At 39.9% G+C, this 25,527-nt stretch overlaps 1 protein-coding gene across 1 annotated transcript in view; it reads left to right on the forward strand.

Annotated features, from left to right (window-relative positions):
• LOC126263224 (piezo-type mechanosensitive ion channel component) overlaps positions 1-25,527 on the forward strand; it is a 686,714-nt gene that overhangs the window by 498,394 nt on the left and 162,793 nt on the right. The window contains exons 34-35 of the mRNA XM_049960308.1: positions 992-1,105; positions 23,932-24,015. Coding sequence (XP_049816265.1) covers positions 992-1,105; positions 23,932-24,015 — 198 coding nt within the window. The remainder of the gene's footprint in view (positions 1-991; positions 1,106-23,931; positions 24,016-25,527) is intronic.

Consider the following 25,527-nt stretch of genomic DNA (forward strand, 5'->3'; position numbering starts at 1 on the left):
TCCTCTGCCCCCTCCCCACCTCCACAACTCAGTCAGCTGCTTTCAGTGATCAATAATCAATCTCACTGTGGCCACCAGAGAGTGCTTTTGGGTGTTTGTGTGGTTACGTGTATGATTGTGTACTTCTACTAGTAAATGAAGAAAAGATTAAAAGTTAGTGTGAATACTGTTTACTGTTACATGTTTCTAAGCTGTACACATCAGCCACCACAGGGGAATGGTTGCCTTTCACTTTATTTTATGTTTTGCTCCATCCAGGAATTTCCATTTTTGTGAAATCGTTTTCTGATCTAGAAGTGCAGTAAAGTTTTAAATTTTTGTCCTTGTCAGCGATGGTTGAATTGTTTTAATTCCAACTGCTGTAACTACATATTTCTTTGATGTCACAAATAGTATTTCGTGTCATTTCTTTCCTTTCATTCTAAATGTGCTCAGTTATGCCACAACCAAAATTGTCACAAGTTAAATGATTTACAAAATTATAATTTTAGTGGTTTATACGTATTTCAGCTCACAAAATCATATTATCCTGGTGCACATTGTTCTTTCAAAATATGTTATGGTATTTGTTATTTTGAGGACTGCTTTGTACCTTATTGATAATCCTTTGCTATACTTACGTTAGATGTTGAACAAACACACTCAAAATTCAATAAACTGCTTGCAGTTGGTTGGCAGTATTAGTGTAGCAAATGGCTCTTGCCAATGGGTAAGGGATTTTCCTTTAATGGGAAACAGTAAGCTGTGTTAGCTTTTTTCATGGTATGTGAGGAACATCTGCTGCATGTGATTAATTTCTCAGTGCTATATATAGCTCAAGTATAGTGAAGATTTTAAAATAATATGGTAACACTATCATTTAAATTACTTATTATCAGCTTGTGGTACATTGATGTTTTGTTATTTGTATTTTTATGTTTTTCTTGTTTAGTCTGTGCTAAAGCTAATTTCCTTTATTTGCTTCTGTTCATGTTTGATGCTTGATCATTAGGCTACCACAATCAGAGTCTGAGGCTTCTGACATGCGTTACTTTTTGAGTATCCAGTCTCCTCTAGGTCAAGATCTTAGCACTACTGAATCAAAAGCAAGGAGCTCACAGTGGAGGTGAGAGGATAAGTTGTTCAACAATATTATTTGAATTTGTTATGAAAAATTAATAAGTACTCATTTGTATGTTATGGAACATTGTTACATCAAAATGATTCAGAGTAGTTTGCCAGCTTGGATAATGAAATCTCCTTTGGAATCCAAGTGAGTGAAGGAATTGTCATGTTCTTTTAACCTAGGTTCTTCCTAAGTGTGTCGTAACAGTCAGCTGAAGACTTCAAAACATCTATTTCACATTGCAAGAAATTCTTGCACACACTGTTTTTATTGAACAATAATCAATGAAGCTAGTGCATTCAGTTCATATATTTGGAAATAATGAAATGCCATATATTTCTTTAAGTGCAGTTCGATAACTGCCATGTTTAGTCTTTACTTAATTATGTCAAAGCAACTGAGTATCACAAAACATTGTACAAAACTAAATAGAAAATGCATTCTAGCTCTATACTGAAAACAGAAATTAAGGTGCTTATGGAATGTTCCATTTGTACAGCTATTTCACCAGTAAAATCTTGTGAAACTAGGATTTTATGAGAAATAATATATGTATACAGCATTGAACAACTAACAGTTTCAATTCTGTTTCTTGTGTGTGTGAGAAATCAATGGCTTGACAGAAAACAATAGTACCCCAAAGTACAAAATGGAGACTTTGATCATAGATCTTCACCTAGCAATCTACAGCCAATTGGCTGCTCACTATGTTAATATAAACTGTTTGGAGTATTCCAGTATGTTTTTGTTGAGGCTACTTCTGGACTGGATGTTCAATATTATGTTCACAAGCTCTACACTCATACAGACAAAAATTGTGGGGTCCTAATTTATACAATAGTGCATTGCATGTGATATGCACAATTCATTGTCACATATTCGCATTAAAATTAAATCCCTTTATTATAACGGTGTGACATGATTGTTTGATGCTGCATAAGTATCAAACTACAAGTACAACAATCTTGGTTGCCATCCTGTCAGGATTTATTTTTTGACACTTCTTGCCTCTTTCACCTCTGACCATCATTTAGGTATGCAGAACATGCCAAGTTGTGCTGTGCTTCTAACTCCATTTGATATTGTATGTCCTCTTATAATTTGCTTGGTAAGTCTGTTGAACAGTTCTAATAAGGCAAGGGCATACTACTTCCAACTGGATTGTGCCTAGTAAACTACTGTGGTGTTCAAACCAACATAGATTGAGGAAAGTCTTACCTACACCCTCCCTCCCCACCCTCCCTCATCTCCCCCCCCCCCCTCACCCCCCAATAAAAGAAGAAATTTGGCCAAATATGGGCCACATGGAGAGCAATTACTTGTGATTTCTTTTCACTTCTTTCTTCCCAATGTTTTTCATTCTTTCACTTTGCAGTTTCCTCTGTTCTTCAATGTAGAGTCTACTATACTTTTTTCCTCTCTTGAGAACCTTTGATTCTGAAGTTCTCAGATTTGGATGTCTTCCTCCAAAGCATTGAGTTATACTGATCTAGTTTTTATTATTTATAAAAAATTTTAACTATTAGAATATTTGTTAAGTTAGTCTGCTTTCCTCCATTCTTTCTATAAGTCCAAAGAAAGTGGCCTATTTCTTTTTTTTTAATTTGGCTGAAAGTTTTAGAAATTTCCTAAATGAGTTCTTCGTTACACCTAAGTAGTGTACATATTCTCCATTTTCATCTGTTTTCTGTCTGAGAATTTTTTTAAGGTATTTTTGCTTTTTTCTCCATTTCTCCTATTTAAAGCAATGCATTCTGTTGTGAGGATGCTTTAGAGAATACTACACCATTACAGTGCTTAACTTTTGTGTTTATGGAGACTGAATTTTTACTAGGAGAGTTGATACACAGCCTCTATCTTGTGGGCTCTGAAGTCATTTACTTCTTTTTTAATCCATTGATTTGAATCATTTCTATGATATATTTGAATTCTTGAACTTTATTGATCCTTCTAGAGTCCGTTTCTAGTGATTGTGACACATTAAAGATGTTCGTCACGTACTTCATTTTGGATGCAGAAATGTGTGTATCTTTTTTCTCAGCTTTACTTCTATTATTTTTGTTACAGACGTCTGAGACACTGTGATGATTAATTGGAGCTGTGTTCTATCTCTGACATTGTTCTTTCTCAGTGCTGAGAGTATCTATCATATCTTTGCCATACTGTATTTCTAGACCCAAGCCAGTTTGTAGATAGGTTTTCTGGGACCTTTTGGTTGAGAGGCATTGTGAATGGTGTGGGGACGCAAGTTTTTCAGTTTTCTTACTGTTAATTTCCTGTCATCTGAGTTGTGAAAATTGCATATCACCATGGGATAGAGGCCAACTTCAGTGTTCTACAAGAATCCTTGTGATGAAAGTAAACTGCTTTAGTATAACATTTACATAACCAGATTGGGGCACAGTATTCATCGACTAGGTGTCAAAGGTGAGCTCTGTGATATCACAGCGCCCACCTTTGACATCTAGTCCATGAATATAGAAGTAGACACCTAGTTGATGAATATAGAAATAGATGCATCAGCTCCCCATGAACTACTAGCTAGTTTCTTCAGATTGAGTTTTTAACTGATGTTTTCAAAATACTTTTTGTTAGTTAGGGAGAAATTCAAATTTAATAAAGGCCAAGGCCACAGTATTTAATCTTAAAGTTATGATTTAACTTTTCTTCACAACAGTTCATGTTGATCTGTTGGATTCAGTTAAAAAGGAATTCACACTTGTGTTAGATGGGTTTCGTGAGTATACTTACTTATTATTGCAGTATAAATTTGAGGATTCTCGAACAGGTTGTTCTCTCCTTTTTCTAGTACAGTAGTTCAAGCAGTTAATGATAGTTGATGAGTGTAGCAAATTTTGACACTTTTGGTGTCAGACAAGTCACTCAATTGCAATTTTGATGAAACATGAAACTTCCTGGATAGACAAGAAGTCAAATTTCAGCATTGGAATCAGTACAAAACTTTGAGAAATCCTGATGTTGGAAGAGCAGTTTGTAGGCATGTTATTTGTGAGACTGGTCTGCTTTTCTGCACACACACACACACACACACACACACACACACACACACACTTGTGCACTAAGGTAACCCATTATTTGCTGTTAAGAATTTGTTTATGCATTGTCCTGCCCTGATGTTGAAAGAGGAATTTGTGAGCATTTTCTTTATGAAAACTTAATGGATCTTAGCAGGGGTGGTGTGATCTTGGCAAGGGTGCCCATACGATGCTTTGTATGGGGGAGGAGGGGGGCGGGGTCCTAGACCTTTGGGTATGGTGTATTCTTAATATTTTGTGAGATGAATAGTGACTTGTAAGCAGCCATAAAAAATTTTCAGAGCCGACCATGTTAAAAACCTGTGTAATGCTGATTTTAAATTATTTTCTTTAAGGAACAACACCTGAATGTACTATATTTTGTCCATATACAGATTTCATCTGAGCTGTGTTAAATAACTACCAAATTATCTTTCTGTCCAAGATGAATGTACCTTGTTTGCTCCCAGCAGTGTTGCAGAATGCAATGTTGTATCTGCTCATTGTACTGCAGCCTGCACTGACATTGAACATTGTAAGCACCAAGCTTAAAGCCATTATTGGGTGATGCAGCAATAGATTTTGATTGTCAGTTGAGTTGAAAACCAGATCAAGATTGGTGTTTCTTTGTGAAGAATGATTGACTGAAGTGTGTACTTTACATCAGCGTCAAAACTTTGGTATAGATTGTATACTTCTTTCTGTGTCAACAGTTTCCCTCCATTTTCATACTTGAAGCTAAATTTCTGCCACTAAGAGTTTTGCCATATGCAATGGATTCGTAGTGGTTGGCAGGAGTTTGCATATTATTGAATGTAATGTAATCTTTTCTTAAGTCTTGAGGGCCTCCACACAAGTGAGTGCATTTTAAAGCTGTGATTCCAGTGTTATGATCATTGCGTAATTTGGTTAGATGTTCACATTTATCCTTTAACAGAGCCTTGATTTTTTGTAAGTTCAAGGAGTCTGCATCTGAAGCTTCATTTGGTTGACTCTGAAAAGTACAATTCATTGCATATGCCTTATCCTGGTGTGTTAAATATATGAGGTACCTGTGAAATAGTTCAGTTCCCATGTGTGTATAGACTTTTCACAATCCTAATTGAACACTGCAGTTTTTAATATTTCTTAATGCCTAATGTTGTCATTTTGTTTCTTTTGTCCAGTTCTAATATTTTTGTGTGCTTGTATCTATATCTTTGGTTCTTGAAATAGATATTTGAATGTTTCCATTTTGTGAATGTTCTTTCTTTTCCAACCTTATTCGGTTTATGCAGGTCAAGCTGCTATTGTTGATTTTTTGTTGGGTAGTAGTGGCATATTACTTTTTGTCATGGTTTATTTCCAGTTGTGTGTTAAAAATGCATCCCTGCAATATGTTCTGTATATTTTTGTACATTTCTTAATTATTTTCAGTTTTCCAAGTATCTTTAAGTTGCTAGTAGTGATTTATAATATAGGTATTATACAGACATAAGAAAAAGTGATGCTATGTTTAATGCTTTTTGTTATTGTGTTTAAGCTTTTAAATATAGATTAGTATGTAGGGTGTCCAAACTTCCTAATATTTAATTTGTGCATGAATTCACCTCCTTATAAACTGTTGTGCTGTTGATTACTAGTATATTGGTGCAGCCACTTTTTGTATATATTACTGTATGAAAGTAATTCAACCAGTATTACAAACATTTTGTTTATAAAACAAATGCATCTTGTGGAATCCAAATTGTCTAAAGATGATGCTGTCAGTTAGTTACAAATTACGTTATCTCTTATACATATATACAATGAGATACTATAACATTACTTCATACTCCCCCTTACCTAAATTGGAGCAACCACAACAAATTTGATAAACAGAAAACTGAGATCAAACTTCAAGCCTTTAGGACATTGAAAGTAGTTTGTTTGGAGGATATGGGAAATGCAAGTAAGTAACTGAAGGATGACCATTTGTATTAGCAAATAAGATGCCCTTTTAAGCTGTAAGTAACAATTTCTGTTAAAGGTGAGATTAAAGTTATATGGGATTAGCAATGAGATGCAAATAGGGATATACCAAAGACTAAGAATGTACAATATTAAAGAACTTGAAAACTGACTGATGGAAAAATGGAACAAAGCAGGTAGGGTAAGTAAGAAATTATGGAAGTGAAAGATATAAGATGACAAAGGGTAAAAATAAGTAGGTGGTGGTGGTGGGGGGGGGGGGGGTGAAAGGGTGGAAATCAGTTTAAACTGTTCTCAATGAGTTCTTCAATAGAATAATAGCAGTTTTCCACCAGAAAAGTAAAGAGCAATCTTTTCATTGAGCCAAGTTCTATGCTAAATATATTACTACCTTTTATTTAATTTTAAACTTCCAACCCAATATATCTGTTGTTTGTGCATAGAGTTTTAAACTGTTTGTTGGTTGAAAACTATCTGTGTTGTGTGCTATAGTTGTGGTGGAGTTGGAAAGTGTCAAGTGTGTGTTGGTTTTTTTATAAGAAAATCAATACCTCATATGCAGGGTGTCCCACGAGTATTGGTCAGTATTCGGGGATATGACAAAAATGTTCATTTGAGGCAAAAAAACTTCATGTGGACATTTGCCTTATTCTGGATGCACATTTGTTTTTGGGTTAGTGGTACACACGTGTGTGTCTTATCCTAATTGCTGGATGGACTGTGCTAGTACGTTTGACTGGCCACCCAGATCGCCAGACCTTATACCATCAGATTTTTGTTTATGTGGTTGGATGAAGTCTGAGGTTTAGAAATGAAAGGTGAATATTCAAGATGAAATGCTTAGTTCCATTATTGATGCTGCTGCCTCTTCCATCCTACTCTGCATAAGTAGGATACAGCTTGATAGTCACACTAATGTAGCAGAGAGATCAGCAGAACAAAATAGGCGGTTCTGAAGATGAATTATGGCAGAGATCACGATGTGAAGTAATAACAGAAACAAGACCAGATGGTATCCAAGTCCTCTTAAGGATATACAACAATCCAGGGAGAAATCTAAACCACAGACATAAATCAGGCAAGATCAAAACTCTGGTATCCAGTGGCAAATAACTAAGGCTTCAGTGACTATCAGAACACTGGCTGCAATAGCTGGGCTCAGTATTAAGCAGTAAACACTCATCAGAGGGCAGTGCCACCTCACATTCTTGTCATAGCGGATGCACCATGTTCAGTGCGAGTTGCGTTGTTGCTTGGAGCCTAAATATCTCTGATGTATTCTCTCTATTGATATGGGATAGGCAGGGAATCTGAATCACTCTTGGATACTAAATATCTTCCCCTTTTAGCTGTTACATACAGCTAAAAATGGTCCATCCTGTGCCAACTTCATTGAGGAAGGGGAGAAAGAGATGCAGGAATCCCCACAAAAAAAAAGCCCACGGTGTGTCCTCATTGTGAGAGGCTGTGGTGTGAGACGACATTGTCTTTGAGAGTCCTGGCTGGCTGACAGAGCCTGGGATGCAGCTTGGGCCAGCCTAAAGGGGAGTGGGTGCCAGATGTGGCAGAGGTGGGACCAATGTGTCAGTCTACATGGGAATCATCAGCTGATAATGGACAACCTCTTCTGATGGTGAGGGTATGTGGTCAACAGTGATGGGTTTGGAAGCCAATATTGGCTAAGGGGAGAAAGGGGTTTGACCTCCATTAGCTCTCTTTCCTGCTGTAGTATGTGTGGAGAGGTTGTAGTAGTAAGCGGTAAGCGGGTGGGCTGGTTGGTTCCTTTGGTGGGGGAGGTACGGGGTTACCCAAATCACCAGTGGGTGGAAGGGGAGGAGGGTCCATCACAAAATGCCCATCTTAACCTTGAACACCTGCCTCCTCTTATTGCCACTGCCAATGCCACAGGTCCACTTGTGGTTGCAGCTGAAAGTGTGAGTCCAGATATGGATGCCCTTACAGCAATATGGCTGTGCACTAGGGCAATGGCGTGTAGAGTTGGATACAGCAGGTTGAACAGGGTGTGGGATCTGTGTCTGTGTAGAATTCCAGCCCATCTGTGTCCATTCATGGGGCTGGACCAGTAGGTGGGAAAGAAGCTGATAAGTGCTTCTCTGGTGTCACCTGTCATCAGTAACTTGTGCATCTGCGTCTTGAATGTCCTGAACATCTGCTTGGCTTCCGAATTGGATGCAGGATGGAAAGGGATGTGGTCAGATGCTCAATGCCATTGCGCCAAATAAAATCCTGAAATGCAGATTTCATGAACTGACGGCAGTTGTTGAAAACGAGGGTGGAGAATGCTCTGTTGCAAATATGATGGACAAGGTGTGAATAGTAGCTGCCGTAGTAGTTGTAGCCATCCGTGCAATATATGGTAAATTAGAAGGCACTGGCAACAATCAATCACATTGCTACTCACAATGGATGAGCAAAATCAACGTGTGTCTTTTGCCAGCAGTTTTCAGGGCATGGCCAAGCACTGAACCTCTGTGCTTGGACTGACTGGTTGTGGGCCCAGGCATGGTGGTTCCAAATGGTGCATTCGTCATTCTATGGCACTGTCAACCTCGGGCCAATACACATGACATCATGGTGATGCCTTCATTCTGCACATTCCCCAGTGTGCAGTGTGGAGGATCTGTAGAATGCCTGGCAGAGTGTGGAAGGAGGATCTGCCACCTGTCAATCATAATCACCCCTAGCCAACAATATGACATGCTGCTCAGAGGTATTAAGCCAGTGCTGTAAAGAAAAGTACAAGGGTTGCCCAGAAAATAATGCACTGTCCTGTTTTTCTTCAACAATTATTTATTGAACACGCACAAAAGAATGGTGTTTTACTGCACACCCTATTTTTCCAAGTAACATTCATCCCATTCTGTGGACTTCCTCCACCGCTAAACAAGGGCGTGTATGCCCTATCTGTACCAATCCTTGTCCTTGCAGCGGAGCCAGTGTTTCACTGTGTGAATTACCACCTCATCGTCCTCAAAATGTGTTCCACGAATGGCATCCTTTAATGGCCCAAACAAGTGGAAGTCAGAGGGTGCTAGGTCAGGACTGTAGGGTAGGTGGGGCACCACAGTCCAACCCTGTTTTGCGATGTGTTAGCAGTCCTCAGACTTTTGTGGGACCAAGCATTATCATGTTGCAGCAAAACATCTCCTTGGTTGCTGTGGTGGTGAAGTCACTGGAAGCACATCTTGAGTTTTGTTAATGTGTTGACATATGCTTCTGCATTAGTGGTACCACCTCTTCACATCATATCAATGAGAATCATATCTTCACAGTATCAGAACACTGATATCGTGACCTTACTGGCAGAAGCAGTTGCTTCAAATTTTTTTCTTTTGTGGGGAGTGGGAATGGCGCCATCCCATCGACTGTCATTTTGTTTCGGTCTCAAAATGGTGAACCCAGGTTTCATCATCTGTCACAATCTGGAACAAAAAGGCCATTGAAACAAATCAAGACAAATGTTTTTTCTGTACAATTTGTGATCCACCATTAGACACCTTGGGACCAATCTTGCACACACTTTTGAATATCCACGAGTGCAGATAATTGCATCCACACTTCCTTTGCTGATTGACAGATGCAGTGCCAACTGTCAACACATAAGGCATCTGCCCTTGCGAATGACAACATCAGCTTGCTATAACATGTCAGGTGTGCGACAGCTGTGGATGGTCTTCCCAAACACTTTAAATCACGGAGCTCTGCCGATCTGCCTTCTGATGACCTCACCCTCCGTACCCAGCAACTAATTGTACTTCAGTCAACAGCATATACTCTATAGATTTTGCACAAGCGTTTCTGAGTATTCCCCACAGTTTCTTTCTCTGCAGTGAGAAATTCAGTGATGGCTTGTAATTTATTCACCTACAGATGCCATTTTGAAACTGTCCTGTAGCTACACTATCTGCCGAAAGTGACGGAAACTTGGCATGCTCACTGGGGAGACTTGAAATAATACGTACGTAACATTTTGCATTCATAGCATTGTTTTTGGCTGAGAGAAAAAAAAAAAAAATCGGTGCGCTACTTTCTGGGCAACCCTCTTAGAAATAGGTGTGCTACTCTGGGTTATCCTTAGGCAAATGTTCTGGCCTACAGTGCCATACAGCAGACAACACCCTGTAGAGGGGCAGATCACCAGCCATTTCTGCATGCTGCAATTGGAAATTTGTGAAGATTGTGTTACTGTTTTGCACATAAGGCAAAACATGGCGCCTCGTGCCCATCAAATTCAGCATCTGTGCCACACAACAAGCGAGGAAGTCTGTCAACATTGGAGTACTGCATGGTGAGCCGATAAAGGTTCTCATAGGTGTTGTTCCTGGGGAGCAGTGCCCACCATTGCAGCTGCTGCTCCCTTTTATTGGAAAGTTTTGAATGGGGCCAAACAATTTTCACTTGATCACTGATCAAGTGAAAATTAGCACTTAAAGGACCACATGAAATTTCTGGATGCCATATATAACAGCCAGCAAGTCCTTCTGAATTTGCAAATAATTTCTCTGTGCTGCATTTAATATTTTAGATGTAAATGCAGTGGGCTGTTCTGTGCTGTTAGCGTATTTGTGGGATATTATGGCACCTTAGGTGCTTTTTAAGTTTCATAAAAGCCTTCTGGCATATCTCTGACCACACAAAGTTAACACCTTTATATGCAGGTGAATGAACATATTGGAACTGTGTGTTGTATTTGGATTAAATTTAGTGTAATAATTCACTTTTCTGAGGAACGACTTCAGTTCTTTGAGATTCTTATGGTCTGGTAAGTCAGTGATTGCAGCCACATGATACTGCATGGGAGATCACCCCATCTTGACTTAATGTATGACTCAAGCACTTGACATTTGGTGCAAAGAAACTGCATTTGCCAATCTGACAGCACAGACTTTGGGCTTAGAGTCACTCAAACAACTCCCATGTAGCATCAGTAGCTAACAAGTCATCTGAATAGATAACACAGTTTGGTGGTACCTTGGAAGAGTTTCTCAAGATATCTCTGAAATATTGTAGGAGTGCTTGAAACCCAAAATGGCAGCCTGTTATAACGATATATGCGAGATGGCATATTAGGTGCTAAAAATGGTTCATCCGATAGTCTACAAGAAATTGAAAGTAGGTGTTAGCAAAATCCAGTTTTGACAAATATTGGCCCGCAGCCACTGTAGCTAACAATTCTCGTGGTGAAGAAGTAGGTACAAATCAACATTTCCTTGAACATTAACAGTAGACTTAAAATCACCACAAATGTGAAATGATAAGTTACGTTTCTGAACATAGCCTACCAGCTGGATGATACTGGTGATAGAACACTTTGCAGCCTGTCTAGTCCTGCTTTAAAATTCTTGCCAATGGCAATAGACACTGAATGAGCTTTACAAAACTTACTGTATATCCCGAATCCAAGCCACACTTTTTTTTTTTTTTTGTTCAGGATCCAAAAATTGCCTGGCCTAGAATCGAGTGCGAAGCAAATGTAAGTTCTGAAAAATGTCTCTAGGGGCAACTGAACAGAAGGAGCACTAGACAGTAATGCTTTGCAGGTCAAGTGCAAAGATAAATACTGGCACCAAAAACTTTTTTCCAGCCATTGAATTGTGATACATCTTCCAATGAAGGAAACAGAAATTCAGTATTGCTCATCTTTGAATGTCTCAGCCTTCCAGATATTCATTGCAACAAAAATAAATTTCTTTACATAAATAGCAACAATGCATTAGGCTTTAGTATTCGTGCATGAGTAAGATACGGTTCATTACCATTTTACATATTGTTTCATTTAATTCTGTAAAGTACCGCTGTTAGTAAATCATAATGAAGTGCTTTCATTATAGTGCCAAATTCAAGAAGGAAGTTAATTCTTTTGTGGAAAGAAGTGCTGATCAAACTGCAGGTTTGCTGAAAGCACCAGTACAGGTCAGCTTGGTGCCACTGTTTTTACAGCACTGCCACTTCACTACAAATCTGCTATGAAAAGCCTATCGGCAAACCTGTGTTAATGATTTACATCAACAGGGCCAATACTTTGTCAGTCCATCTTTGATGTTTTTCTACCAGTGTCAAGAGCTCGTCCCTGTGAATCATGAATCACAAGCTTTCTTTTCCAAAAGAATAATATGAATGTATTCTTCCATGTTAGCTGTTACCTCATTTAAATCCTATCCCCCTAACAAACTCGAGTGAGACAGCAGCAAATGCCAACAGATATACCTATCATGTAATTAAACTTCCTGGCAGATGAAAACTGTGTGCCAAACTGAGACTCAAACTTGGGTCCTTTGCCTTTTGCAGACAAGTGGTCTACCGACTGAGGTACCCAAGCATGACTCACAACCCTTCCTCACAGTTTCAGTTCTGCGAGTACCTTGTCTCCTACCTTCCAAACTTCACAGAAGCTCTTCTGTGTACCTTACAGAACTAGCACTCCCGGAAGAAAGGATATTGTGGAGACATGGCTTAGCCACGGCCTGGGGGATGTTTCCAGAATGAAATTTTTACTCTGCAGCGGAGTGTGCACTAATATGAAATTTCCTGCAGATTAAAACTGTGTGCTGGACTGAGACTCGAACTTGGGACCTTTGCTTTTCATGGGCAAGTGCTCTACCGACTGAGCTACCCAAGCACAACTCACAACACTTCCTCACAGCATAATTTCTGGCAGTACCTCGTCTCCTAACTTCCAAACTTCACAGAAGCTCTTCTGCAAGATTTACAGAAGAGCTTCTGTGAAGTCTGGAAGGTAGGAGACAAGATACTGGCAGAATTTAAGCTGTGAGGAAGGGTTGTGAGTCGTGCTTGGGTAGCTCAGTCGGTAGAGCACTTGCTCATGAAAAGCAAAGGTCCTGAGTTCAAGTTTCAGTCCAGCACACAGTTTTAATCTGCCAGGATGTTTCATATCAGCACACACTCTGCTGCAGAGTGAAAAATCTCATTCTAGATATCATGTAATGTTTACATTTGTATTAGTCTTATGCTGAAGAGAGATACAGTCAGAAATGAAACATAGCAACTGACTTTGGTATTGATTCTTAAATCATCTATGGCTACACATTCTGTGCAGACAAGATATGTCATTTTACATTTTTTAAAGAGAAAATTAGTCTACAAAATAACCTTGCTTAAAACTGACTGCTAAGCCTACAAATCAAACCTCACTTCTGTAGCTGTATCTTCATCATTCCATCTAATTTGCATCTCCTGTTAGAATAAACCAACTTAGTTTTGCTTTTTTGAAATTTGGCCTACAACTTCCCCCTCCCCATCTCGAATTTTGAGTCTCATTTTCCAGGTGTGGCTTGGATTCAAGCTCAGCTTAGATTCGGGTAAATATGGTATGTACTGCCATGTGTCTTAAGGAAATGTGAACCTGGAACCATGTTGCACAACCTGATGTGGGTTCAAACTGCTGCTTAAATTGCACACACAATGTATCAAGTTCCTTGCATGGGATTTCAGTTGAAACCACGTTAACCTGACCCTGAATTCAAAAGCCTAAAAGCACATATGTGTCTAAACCAAAAATTTTCATTACTGTCCAAAAGTTGATCACAAGCAAGGTTATTCTCTGAGCTACATTTTTATACTTGATCTGGATGATGATCTAACCCTGCAATGAGATCAGCTGGCTAACGTTTATCGCCACTTTGCACTGGAGAAACTCAGCTGTGGGTTGCAGCTAGGGAACCACATGATGTCACAGAAAGGGCAGTGATGCTGCTGATGCTGTGGGCTGTAATCTTGACATGACTTGATGGCACAGGCATTTTTTGGCTCCTTCAACAATGGTGGGGAGGGAAACTTATGAGCCTTCACGTGGTCTGGGACACACTGACAGTGAACAAAGTGCTTCCATTTGTATGTGTCTATTGATGAGGTGAGCAGGGTATCGTTAACCACTGCACTATTAAATTCCTTGTCACGAAGCAAATGTGTGCTCAGCAAGTCGGATGATGGCATTGACTGGAAATCATCAGTTGATCGTGGAGCACAATGGCGACGTATACCACTAACAACATTGACATCAGAGGAATTGTGAAACATAGCTTGTGCTGACACAGTTACTTTGTGAGCTTTGGCAATTTTTAACTCATGGATGGCTCAGACATCTCTTAAAGCCTTCGCACTAACGTCTCAATCCTGACTGAGATGGATAATATCACGGATTAAGGAGTTCATATATGACACGCCACACTATTTACAGGAAAAGTCACACTTGCATGCCAGGCCTCTGAAGTCAATAGCCGATGCTGCATAGAATTGCTTATATTACTTAACGCACCAATTAAACAAGAGCCTAGCTGTGACAATGTGAGTTTGGTGACTGTAATAGTAACTCAGCAAATCAGAAACTTCAGCCCCTGACAGTTGTCGCTTTTGCAGAAAATGTAACAACTACGTCTGCTGTGAAACATGGACAGTAAATAGTTTGGACAAGAAGAGAATAGAAGCTTTCGAAATGTGGTGCTACAGAAGAATGCTGAAGATTAGATGGGTAGATCACATAACTAATGAGGAAGTATTGAATAGGATTGGGGAGAAGAGAAGTTTGTGGCACAACTTGACCAGAAGAAGGGATCGGTTGGTAGGACATGTTCTGAGGCATCAAGGGATCACCAATTTAGTATTGGAGGGCATCGTGGAGGGTAAAAATCGTAGGGGGAGACCAAGAGATGAATACACTAAGCAGATTCAGAAGGATGTAGGTTGCAGTAGGTACTGGGAGATGAAGAAGCTTGCACAGGATAGAGTAGCATGGAGAGCTGCATCAAACCAGTCTCAGGACTGAAGACCACAACAACAACAACAACAACAACAACAACATCTGCTGTTGTTGGCAGCATTCAAATTGTTTTTCTCGCTCTCGCTGTTGCTGTTGTCACAACTTGAAAAACTTGGGATCCATAACTCACTGGAATATTTGCATGGTGAGAAAGTTCTTTTCGCCATTTTGTATTGTACTGTGTGTAGGTAGGACACAGTTTGTGATAACTTGCCCCATGCAACATAGAGGCTGGCAGAATGAAACAGGTGATTCTGGATGTGAATGACAGTGGTGATCACAATATCAACGAATAAACGAAACAACTCCAGAGCTTAGTGAAGTTGGCTTAAGCACATACAACAATTGAGGGAGAAATCTAAACTACAAACATAAATCAGGCAAGGTCAAAACTCTACTATTCAGTGACGCATAACTGATGCTTCAGTGACTAGCGAGAAATGGATGGCAATAGTTAGGCTGCGGTATTAAGTGGTAAAGATTCAGAGGGTAGTGCTGCCTCAGTCCTTGCCACAATGACTGTGTCGCGCTGGTATGAGCTGTGGCTGCTGCCTGGAGGCCAAGTATCTCTGACATGTTATCTCTATATACTCAGGCTAGGAGGAGGAGGAGGAGATTAGTGTTTAACGTCCCATCGACAACGAAGTCATTAGAGACAGAGTGCAAGCTCGGATGAGGGAAGGTTGGGGAAGGAAATCGGCCGTGCCCTTTCAAAGGAACCATCCTGGCATTTGCATGAAGCGATTTAGGGAAATCACGGAAAACCTAAATCAGGATGGCCGGAGACGGGATACTCAGGCTAGGCAAGGAAATTGAATCCCTGTCACATACTAAACTACCTTCAGTAGGGAATGTACAGGGGCACCCACACAAGCATCACAATATGCTCTCCCAAGAATGTACAGATAAACTGAAGTTGTTGGTGGGATTTTGAAACTTGTATTGTGAGCTGTTCCACAGCTGTAGAGTAAATGTGTTACAAATAGGTATTTTTCAGTTGATACTTCATAAAATGCAAGTTGTGATGTTTGCTAAATGTTGTACGTTTTTAAACCTGACTCTGTACTGAAGAATACAGAAAATAAATAACAATGTACATTATATTTTTACTATCTCAGCAACGATTCAGAATAAGGTGTAAGTCCATATGAAGTTTTTTCCTTCAAATAACAGTTCTATCCATGTCCCTTAATATTGACCATTTCCCCAGGGACACCCTGTATATAACGGGAGATAATGGGTACTGATCTTAACATTTTTGAAAGTGGGCGGCAGGTTGCCTGTTGCTTGGCAACACGTGTTTAATTCTGACAACTGCTGTTCATTCCTCATCTAAGTGTCCTCTCTCCTGAACAGCAATAAAATCTCTATTGCCACCTCTTCATTCTTCACTGAATGAATATTTGTTGTTCTAGAGTGAAGTGTACAGGAAGTGGATAATTTACTTCTCACAATGTTTGTGATTTCTATCATTTGTGCCTTGAAATAATATCTAAACTGTGCAAAATTGTTCATATGCCTCTCATGTTAGTCCTTTGACATTCATATAGACTTTTAAAGATACTTTGTCAATTATAGTAATAACCTTTCCAGGCACTTTCAAAAGTTACAATATGTACTCATATGAGCAGTTGCGTTGTCCACCACATGCACCTGCCACCATCTGTTTGAGCCACACCAAATAGCCCATTAATAATAATACAGTCTCGAATCTTGGTACTTACATACAACATTTTTCTCTCTTCACTGTCAGTTTGTAGGAATGTTTCTTTTCACCCCACACCTGAATACCTTTTTCGTTGTTCATGGTGAATAAAATCTGCTGCAATTAAAATTTTGAAGTGTCTTGATTTTTGGGACACTGATCCCATCTTCATGTGCTACTGTAACAATTGGACTTGACTGACAAGACTCGAGATAAACAAGGCCTGAATGAAAAAACAGGAGCGAATCCATAAATATGCATCTGTAGATAGAAAAATATAACCTGACAACCTACTATAAACAGCCAGAGATGTGGCATAACCTAGAGACCTATCAGGGCATAAAGGCAATTACAAATAACAAAAATGTCAGTTGCTGAACTACAAAAGTAACATACTCTGTAAGTACTAAGGCAGCCTCATGTCGAGAACACCTAGCATGACCCGTTTAACAGATTGCTGCATGGGTTGCCCCAAAAAAAAAAACACACACACACACACACACACACACACACACACACACACACACACACACACACACACCATTGAGTGGCTGTAGCATGAACTATTGCTGAAGGAAGGTGAAGAATACTGAGAAATTTTCGTTGCTAATATCCCTGCCTCACCCCCACTTTATGTACATTCCTGGAAATGGAAAAAAGAACACATTGACACCGGTGTGTCAGACCCACCATACTTGCTCCGGACACTGCGAGAGGGCTGTACAAGCAGTGATCACACGCACGGCACAGTGGACACACCAGGAACTGCGGTGTTGGCCGTCGAATGGCGCTAGCTGCGCAGCATTTGTGCACCGCCGCCGTCAGTGTCAGGCAGTTTGCCGTGGCATACGGAGCTCCATCGCAGTCTTTAACACTGGTAGCATGCCACGACAGCGTGGACGTGAACCGTATGTGCAGTTGACGGACTTTGAGCGAGGGCGTATAGTGGGCATGCGGGAGGCCGGGTGGACGTACCGCCGAATTGCTCAACACGTGGGGCGTGAGGTCTCCACAGTACATCGATGTTGTCGCCAGTGGTCGGCGGAAGGTGCACGTGCCCGTCGACCTGGGACCGGACTGCAGCGACGCACGGATGCACGCCAAGACCGTAGGATCCTACGCAGTGCCGTAGGGGACCGCACCGCCACTTCCCAGCAAATTAGGGACACTGTTGCTCCTGGGGTATCGGCGAGGACCATTCGCAACCGTCTCCATGAAGCTGGGCTACGGTCCCGCACACCATTAGGCCGTCTTCCACTCACGCCCCAACATCGTGCAGCCCGCCTCCAGTGGTGTCGCGACAGGCGTCAATGGAGGGACGAATGGAGACGTGTCGTCTTCAGCGATGAGAGTCGCTTCTGCCTTGGTGCCAATGATGGTCGTATGCGTGTTTGGCGCCGTGCAGGTGAGCGCCACAATCAGGACTGCATACGACCGAGGCACACAGGGCCAACACCCGGCATCATGGCGTGGGGAGCGATCTCCTACACTGGCCGTACACCACTGGTGATCGTCGAGGGGACACTGAATAGTGCACGGTACATCCAAACCGTCATCGAACCCATCGTTCTACCATTCCTAGACCGGCAAGGGAACTTGCTGTTCCAACAGGACAATGCACGTCCGCATGTATCCCGTGCCACCCAACGTGCTCTAGAAGGTGTAAGTCAACTACCCTGGCCAGCAAGATCTCCGGATCTGTCCCCCATTGAGCATGTTTGGGACTGGATGAAGCGTCGTCTCACGCAGTCTGCACGTCCAGCACGAACGCTGGTCCAGCTGAGGCGCCAGGTGGAAATGGCATGGCAAGCCGTTCCACAGGACTACATCCAGCATCTCTACGATCGTCTCCATGGGAGAATAGCAGCTTGCATTGCTGCGAAAGGTGGATATACACTGTACTAGTGCCGACATTGTGCATGCTCTGTTGCCTGTGTCTATGTGCCTGTGGTGCTGTCAGTGTGATCATGTGATGTATCTGACCCCAGGAATGTGTCAATAAAGTTTCCCCTTCCTGGGACAATGAATTCACGGTGTTCTTATTTCAATTTCCAGGAGTGTATTTCACAAATCAACCTGTGTGTGTGTGTGTGTGTGTGTGTGTGTGTGTGTGTCTATTTTCGATGAAGGCCGTGTTGGCTGAAAGCTCACTTTCCAACAGTCTTTTTTTTTTTTTTTTTTTTTTTTTTTTTTTTTTTTTTTTTTTTTTTTTTTTTTTTTTTTGTGCCTATCTGCAACTCAGCATCTCTACTGTATGGTGAGTAAAAGCTATTCTTTTCATAATATTAATGATATAGCAGAGATGCTAAGTTGCAGATAGGCACGACAAAAAGATTTTCACACTTAAAGCTTTTGGGCAATAGCCTTTGTCAACAACACACACACACACACACACACACACACACACACACACGACTGCAGTCTCAGGCAACTGAAACCACATTATCCTGGATTTTCTATTGTTTGACTTTTCACAATATTGTTACATTCCATCCTGGATTTTCCATTGTTTGATTACTAAATGAAAGGCATAGGGCTAATATAAGACATGTAAAATGCAATGCAGTAAATGCAGTTGTCATGAAATAATAATAAAACAGTGGTACTAGATATATTAGACAAAAAACAACAATACCCAACAATACCAAAAATTAAAAACTGAGAGAATGAAAATGGTCTGATCTATCACACATGGGATGTACAAAACCAAACATTGAGCACAACTTGGATAATTGTGGATCACAAAATCTAAAGTAATGGTGAAGCCAGTGTGACTAGTAGACATTGTGTAATGTACATCTTGCATACTTGCCTAAAACCTGCATTTTAGCTATGAAACAAGTATAAAGATAGAATGGAAAAAAAACAAAAAAATAGCTCTGAAAAAACTAGGAGACTAACCCCAGTTGACACCACATGCAACCTTCAAAATCAGGGGTTAAGATACAGCGCACTAAACATTATGCAAAGACATATTTTCCTGGAACCAGCTGAGCATCCCTTAATGTTTAAGTTCATTTTTCTCACTGAGACCACTGTCTGGATTTGGCAGCTTGCATTACATGATTTCAACCTCCTTCAAATTGTTTGTACATGCACTGCTCTCCCTTTGTTTGTGTTGTACATGCACTGCTCTCCCTTTGTTTGTGTGTGTGTGTGTGTGTGTGTGTGTGTGTGTGTGTGTGTGTGTGTGTGTGTGTGTGTGTGAGGGGTGAGGAGGGGGGGGGGGAGTCGTCTCTCGTCGCCCTGCTCTCTGCGTGGCTGTCATATATCATGCTGTGGGTACTCGACATATGGCTGCTTGAACACTTACGTAGTAAGTTACTTTGTGTACTTTGGCAATTGATATTTTGGTTCTTTGTAACAGAATTTATGCCCGAGTATTGGCTTTCTCTATTTTATGCCACATCTTTGGCTGTTCATAGAAAGTCATCAGGTTACATTTTTCCATCTGTGACTGCATATTTCTGGGTTCACTACTGATTTTTCAGTCAGGTGCTGTTTACCTTGAGTCTTACCAGTTGATCCCACATTTTTTTCATGCCTCACCCACACAGGCTCTCTCATACTATCAGTTAAATTTGTTAATGTTTCTCATTGTCTCATATAGTTTTGTCATACATAATTTAGGTGTGTTCTGTTGTCGGTTTACACCCTCAATGGTCCTTCTAATGTTAATAAATTTTTATTTGTATGCTGTTTCATCTTCATTAATTGTTACAGCAGCACCTGAAGATAGGATTAGTGTCCTGAAACCTTGGTAGTGTACATGTCTTTATCCAGGTAAATGAACTTTGAAATTACAACTGTAGCTGATTTTATTCACCATGAACAATCCAAGTAAGAATTGTGGCAGTCCCACTAAGAATATATTACATTTTTGTATTTACTGTTTGCCTTTTCCAGCTGCCTATTTTCAAAATCCCAGTTGATTTAACATTCAGTATTATTTTGGTGCTCCCATTTTGGCAGTAGCCAAGTAGGAATTTTTTTGTCTCATTTAATGTAAGAAGTTAAATAGAACATGAAATTAATGGGTAACATTCTATTGTAGTATAGTTTTATCTTGGAAAATTGTAATGAAATTCACCAAAAACAGGAAGGATTGTTATTGTTATTTCAAAGATGCTTTTTTTTTACCTTTGTCATTTCCCTTGTGTTTATCCTGTCCTTCCCTGCCCCCCCCCCCCCCCCCACACACACACACACACCAGTTCCCCCGAGTCTCTTTCACCCTGTGCTAGTGATTAAAGATAACACATGCATCAGTAGCCGTTAACAACTTTCTGTAAGTTCTATATCTAGAATCAGTTGCACATTAACACCATACACCAGTTTCATTATGTGCATTCTTATAAACGAATACAATAGTACACAGTGTGCCATGAAGTGTAACCGAGACACATCCCTCTCTGTCTGCACCATAAGTAGTCTTCAAGTTCTTCCTTTGCAGTTCAGTGATATTATTCATATTATCAGTCGTACAGCACCACAGATATTACCAGCCAGTAGAATAAAAAAAAAAATTAGACAAATTTAGATGTATTTGGAGCAGTATGCTACAATAAAAATAAAAATGAATATTTCATATGTAAATGTGTGTCTTAAATTAAGATACTAACAGCAACAAATTGTCTTCAAATTTGCATTTCACTGAATAATAGCCAAAAGATATTGAGGAATTATGCCATCATCTTATTGTTTTTATCCTCTTATCATCATAATTGAACTGCATATTTTTCCCTTTGACTATATTTGCATTTTCAACACTCAAAGTTCATATTGCCAGCTGACTTCCAGTAATAAACTGCTGCCATCCACCTCATTCACTGGTGAATAAAGCCATCTACTCGACTTCTCCTATATTATAACCTTCCACCTCAGGCATCTAATTTGTCCCAGACTGGAAAGAGTGATACAACATGCAAGCAGTGCTATGCGCGCGCGCACACACACACACACACACACACACAAAACAAAACAAAACAAAACAACTCAACTACATTCCAAGTGGTTACCTGTACTCCTTGTGTTATTTGTGTTACATCTAGACGTTTCGAATATTGCATCGGCTTTATGTGAGTTAGGTAACACAGTTTGTTTGGAAAGCTGCAAACATTTACCCTCCCAGCTTTCATCAATGTGTATCACAATTAAATAAAAGGGTACCAAGACCAGTAGCAAAATCTTTGTAAATTTGCATAAAGTTGGCAGCAGCATAGCTTCTGGTAGGTCCTCCAAGTCAGCCAGATACCAGCAGAAAAACCACATAAAATGAGAATGAACTAATTTTAGCTACAGGATTTAAAGTTACTCATATTCCCATTCATCATATTGATTGGAGACATCAGTTTCAAGTACTGTGGCCAATGGCTGTTTGATTGAAATCAAACAATTTGACAGCATGAGTGGCTGGTATTTTAGGAATTACCTTATAGGATGGAAATCCAGTGTCCACTTATCCTGACGCTTTCCTTTTTATTGGTGTTATTATGTTTGTAGGTTTTAATGGCTTTATGGAACAATGCTGTTATAATTCCTTCATACAGGTGGATCTTAAATTTTTCAGAGAATTTTATATCAACTTCTCTGCTTGTCCCTGTTCGCACTTCTCTTTGTATTTCATGATCCTGATGTTAACAGATCATCCCATTATTCCAATATACACTTTATTGTGACTGTGTGGTTTATGGTAGTCAGTAAACCCCAGACACTATGAGTGGATTCAGATGTTTTTCTTGGTAGGTCTGTGCACTGTCTTTATGTTTTTGAAATTCGGTACACTACAATGAGAATGTATGACAGAAAAGCCAGGTCTAGAATTTCTTTTTTACATGCCATTTCTCCTGGTTTTGTGCTGTGCCAGACTTTTTATGCACATCAATAAACATCCGTTGCTCATCAGAATACATTTTAGTGATGTCTTGTGTCTGAAGAGTCACAGCTCACATATTCGTCTCACACAGGTTTTGCAGGGGCAATTACCACCCTTTTCCTCTTGCGTGCATGATGATTTGAGAACTTATATAGTAAACAGTATATTCCAAAATGCCTCACATAAGAATGGATTTCTCTGGGGTTCATACTTCAAGTTCTGTTGGTGATATAAATGCAAAATCATGTGTTTTGAATAGTTCTTGCACTAGGGACCATTTCTATATCCAGCAGAATGATCATTTTCCTGTAACTGTCTGACAGTACAGGGTCAAAGTTTGAATGTTACACACTTCCTCCATCTTAGGCAAATGGAACAATTCAATTGCTTCTTTATACATTACATGTGGTTTATGGTCCACCTTATGGAGGCACCATTTGATTCATGGGTGGTTCATGAGAAAACCTGAAAATAGTGTTTTTCAGCATTTTTTGCCATCATCAGTGAATATCTAAATAACTAACTACAGTAGGTTGCTCTAATTCTAATTGCATTTTGTCTAGGCGCTTATCTAGAAGTGCCATCTTCCTGTTTTTGAAAATCTGTTTTTGGGAGGAAATTTTTAATAGTACTTAAGAAGGCAGAATGAGACAGCTGGCGTCCCACTATTCAGTCAGAGCTTTTTTAAACGGTACCATATTTATCTATCTTTGCTTCCGGAGGAGCATTTTTCTGCTGATGTAAGTACTGAACCGTGTTCATAGGTTTTCTAGACATAGTGTGGCAGAGATCTTTGTCATTCTTTGTGACTAGCACATTAAGGAAGGGCAGCTGTTTCTTCTATACTTCCACAATACATTGAATGCTGGCACAAAGGCTGTTTAGGTGTTTAAGTAAGTTGCCAAGCTTTTCCTCACCATGACTCCACACAACAAAGGTATCGTCCACTGACAGGTATCACAGTATAGGCTCTCCCCACAAGCTTGACTCAGTCCACCATGATAAGTGGAGGATAATTCTTTGAAAAGGCCAGCCACTTGTGTTGGAAGAACATCACATTATCAATTAAACAGTTGTTGACCAAAGAACCCTACGCAGACACCTCCAGCAATATGCCAAGGCTGCAGAAGAGTCTCAAGTTAAGACGCTTAACGAAAGTCCGTAACAGATCACCTTCACCTTTTTACTTCTGTTGTAAAATTTATGCCATTCAGACAAACTCCTATTAATTTTTATAAATATCCTAATAATGTAGACAGTCATTTCATTAAACTAGTTATTTAGTTTGGTATGATTCTAGTATTTACTCTCACAAAAATACTAATTTGTGAATTGCATTGTAATGATGACACCATTTTAGTACAAGCTGTCATAAATGTTGTTTGTGTGAAAGTGTTGTTTCATTTGAAAGTGGCATGAGGAGTAGTGCACAGATTAGTGTGTAGTGTGGCTGCTTCTTCCCAGGCTGCAAGGGGACTTGCTTGGGGTGCCAGAGATTCGTGTCCTTGCTCCCAGTTTGGAGAGGGGCTTGGATTCAGAGGGCGGCAGGTAATCCGTCACAAACTATTGTCTTTCAGCTTGTGTCACTGCAGTTCGTGCATGATTTCTTTCTAAATGGTTGTTCTGATTGGTGGGAGTATCTACAGCTCAGTTTCTGTGCTTTGGCTATGGGTCATTTATCATTCTACTTTTCCATTGCTTTGAATAGTGTACTGTTACACTGTGTTGTTGCGTGAGCTTTGTGAGAGTTTGAGGAGTTGTCTGACTGTCTCTGCTGCTTTTGCAATAGCTTTTATGAATAACATTCTTAAGGGGCATACTTCATTTCCAAGAGATTTTTACTATTTGTCACTGCTGTACATCGCTGTGAAAGTATTCTTCCTCTGTGTTTTAATTGTATTGGTGTGCAAATTAGTTTTATTTTACAACTCAGTTTCCTTTTCTTGATGTTAGAGTGCCCCGTTAAATGGAGAAATGCAAATTACATGTTTCTGTGTGCTTCAAAACCATTACTGTTTCCCAAACCTTGTTCTCATTGATGAGAAACAATTTTCACATTAACCCTTGCCTCTTCTGCTTCTATTTGATGGATATTTAACCCTGTCATTCCAGTTAGTATGGAATTGTGTGTGATAGCCTTTTGCTATGAAGTAACATTTATATTGATTGTAAAAATAACGTATCATTCTTCACTGTGTCTGTCTGTCTGTCTGTCTGTCTTTCTTTCTTTCATTCCCCATTCCATTTTCTGCATGATAAATTGGTAGTGTATTAGACATGCAATGATATATTCAGGTTTATACTCTCTTAAGATGCTATTCCAATGCCATATAATTGGAGAGAAACTATAGAGCTGCATGTTGCAAGCCACATGTTAAAGTGCTGCGACTTTGTCTCTCAGTGAACATCATGGTGGCATGCTGCCTCAAGAGTAACTAATGAGTAGGGGAGTGGTTGCCTTGAAAGGTGTGAAAATCAATACCAACACACTGGCCGATGTAATGATAATACAATACAGTGATTGTGTGGCTTTTCAATAGTGCATTTCTACATTAGATGGCCACAGTCACAGTTACCAACCTTATAAACAAAGTGAAGTGAAGTGACTTCTATCAGGAGTGGCTCCTGTTAACACAGGGGCATCACTAACATTTCCACTGTTCTCCTCCCATATCATTGGAATACTTTCCACTAATTAAAATCTTGGTAAATCTTGAGACTATCACATAATGTGGAACTGTGCGAAGGCTAATATAGGTTTTTTAAGTGGCAAAATATGTTCCTAGTGAAAAATATTCTGTTTGCATGAGATAATGTTCAATGCCAGGCAAAATCACACATTTCAATTAATCCAATTAAATAAAAATGGTATTTGTTGCTTAGTTTTCCCACAGCACATGCTGCTTGTGGTATATTGGTTTCCTTCTTTATGAGAATGCCTACATACACTTTTTTCCTGCATTCACTCTATGGGCTTGTTGTTTTACATTGAATAAGCAGACATTTTGAGACAATAAAATCCTCTTGTCTTGAAATGATAACACACAAAAACACAACCAC

This window comes from Schistocerca nitens, chromosome 6, assembly GCF_023898315.1.
Source record: "Schistocerca nitens isolate TAMUIC-IGC-003100 chromosome 6, iqSchNite1.1, whole genome shotgun sequence".
Lineage (NCBI taxonomy): Eukaryota > Metazoa > Arthropoda > Insecta > Orthoptera > Acrididae > Schistocerca > Schistocerca nitens.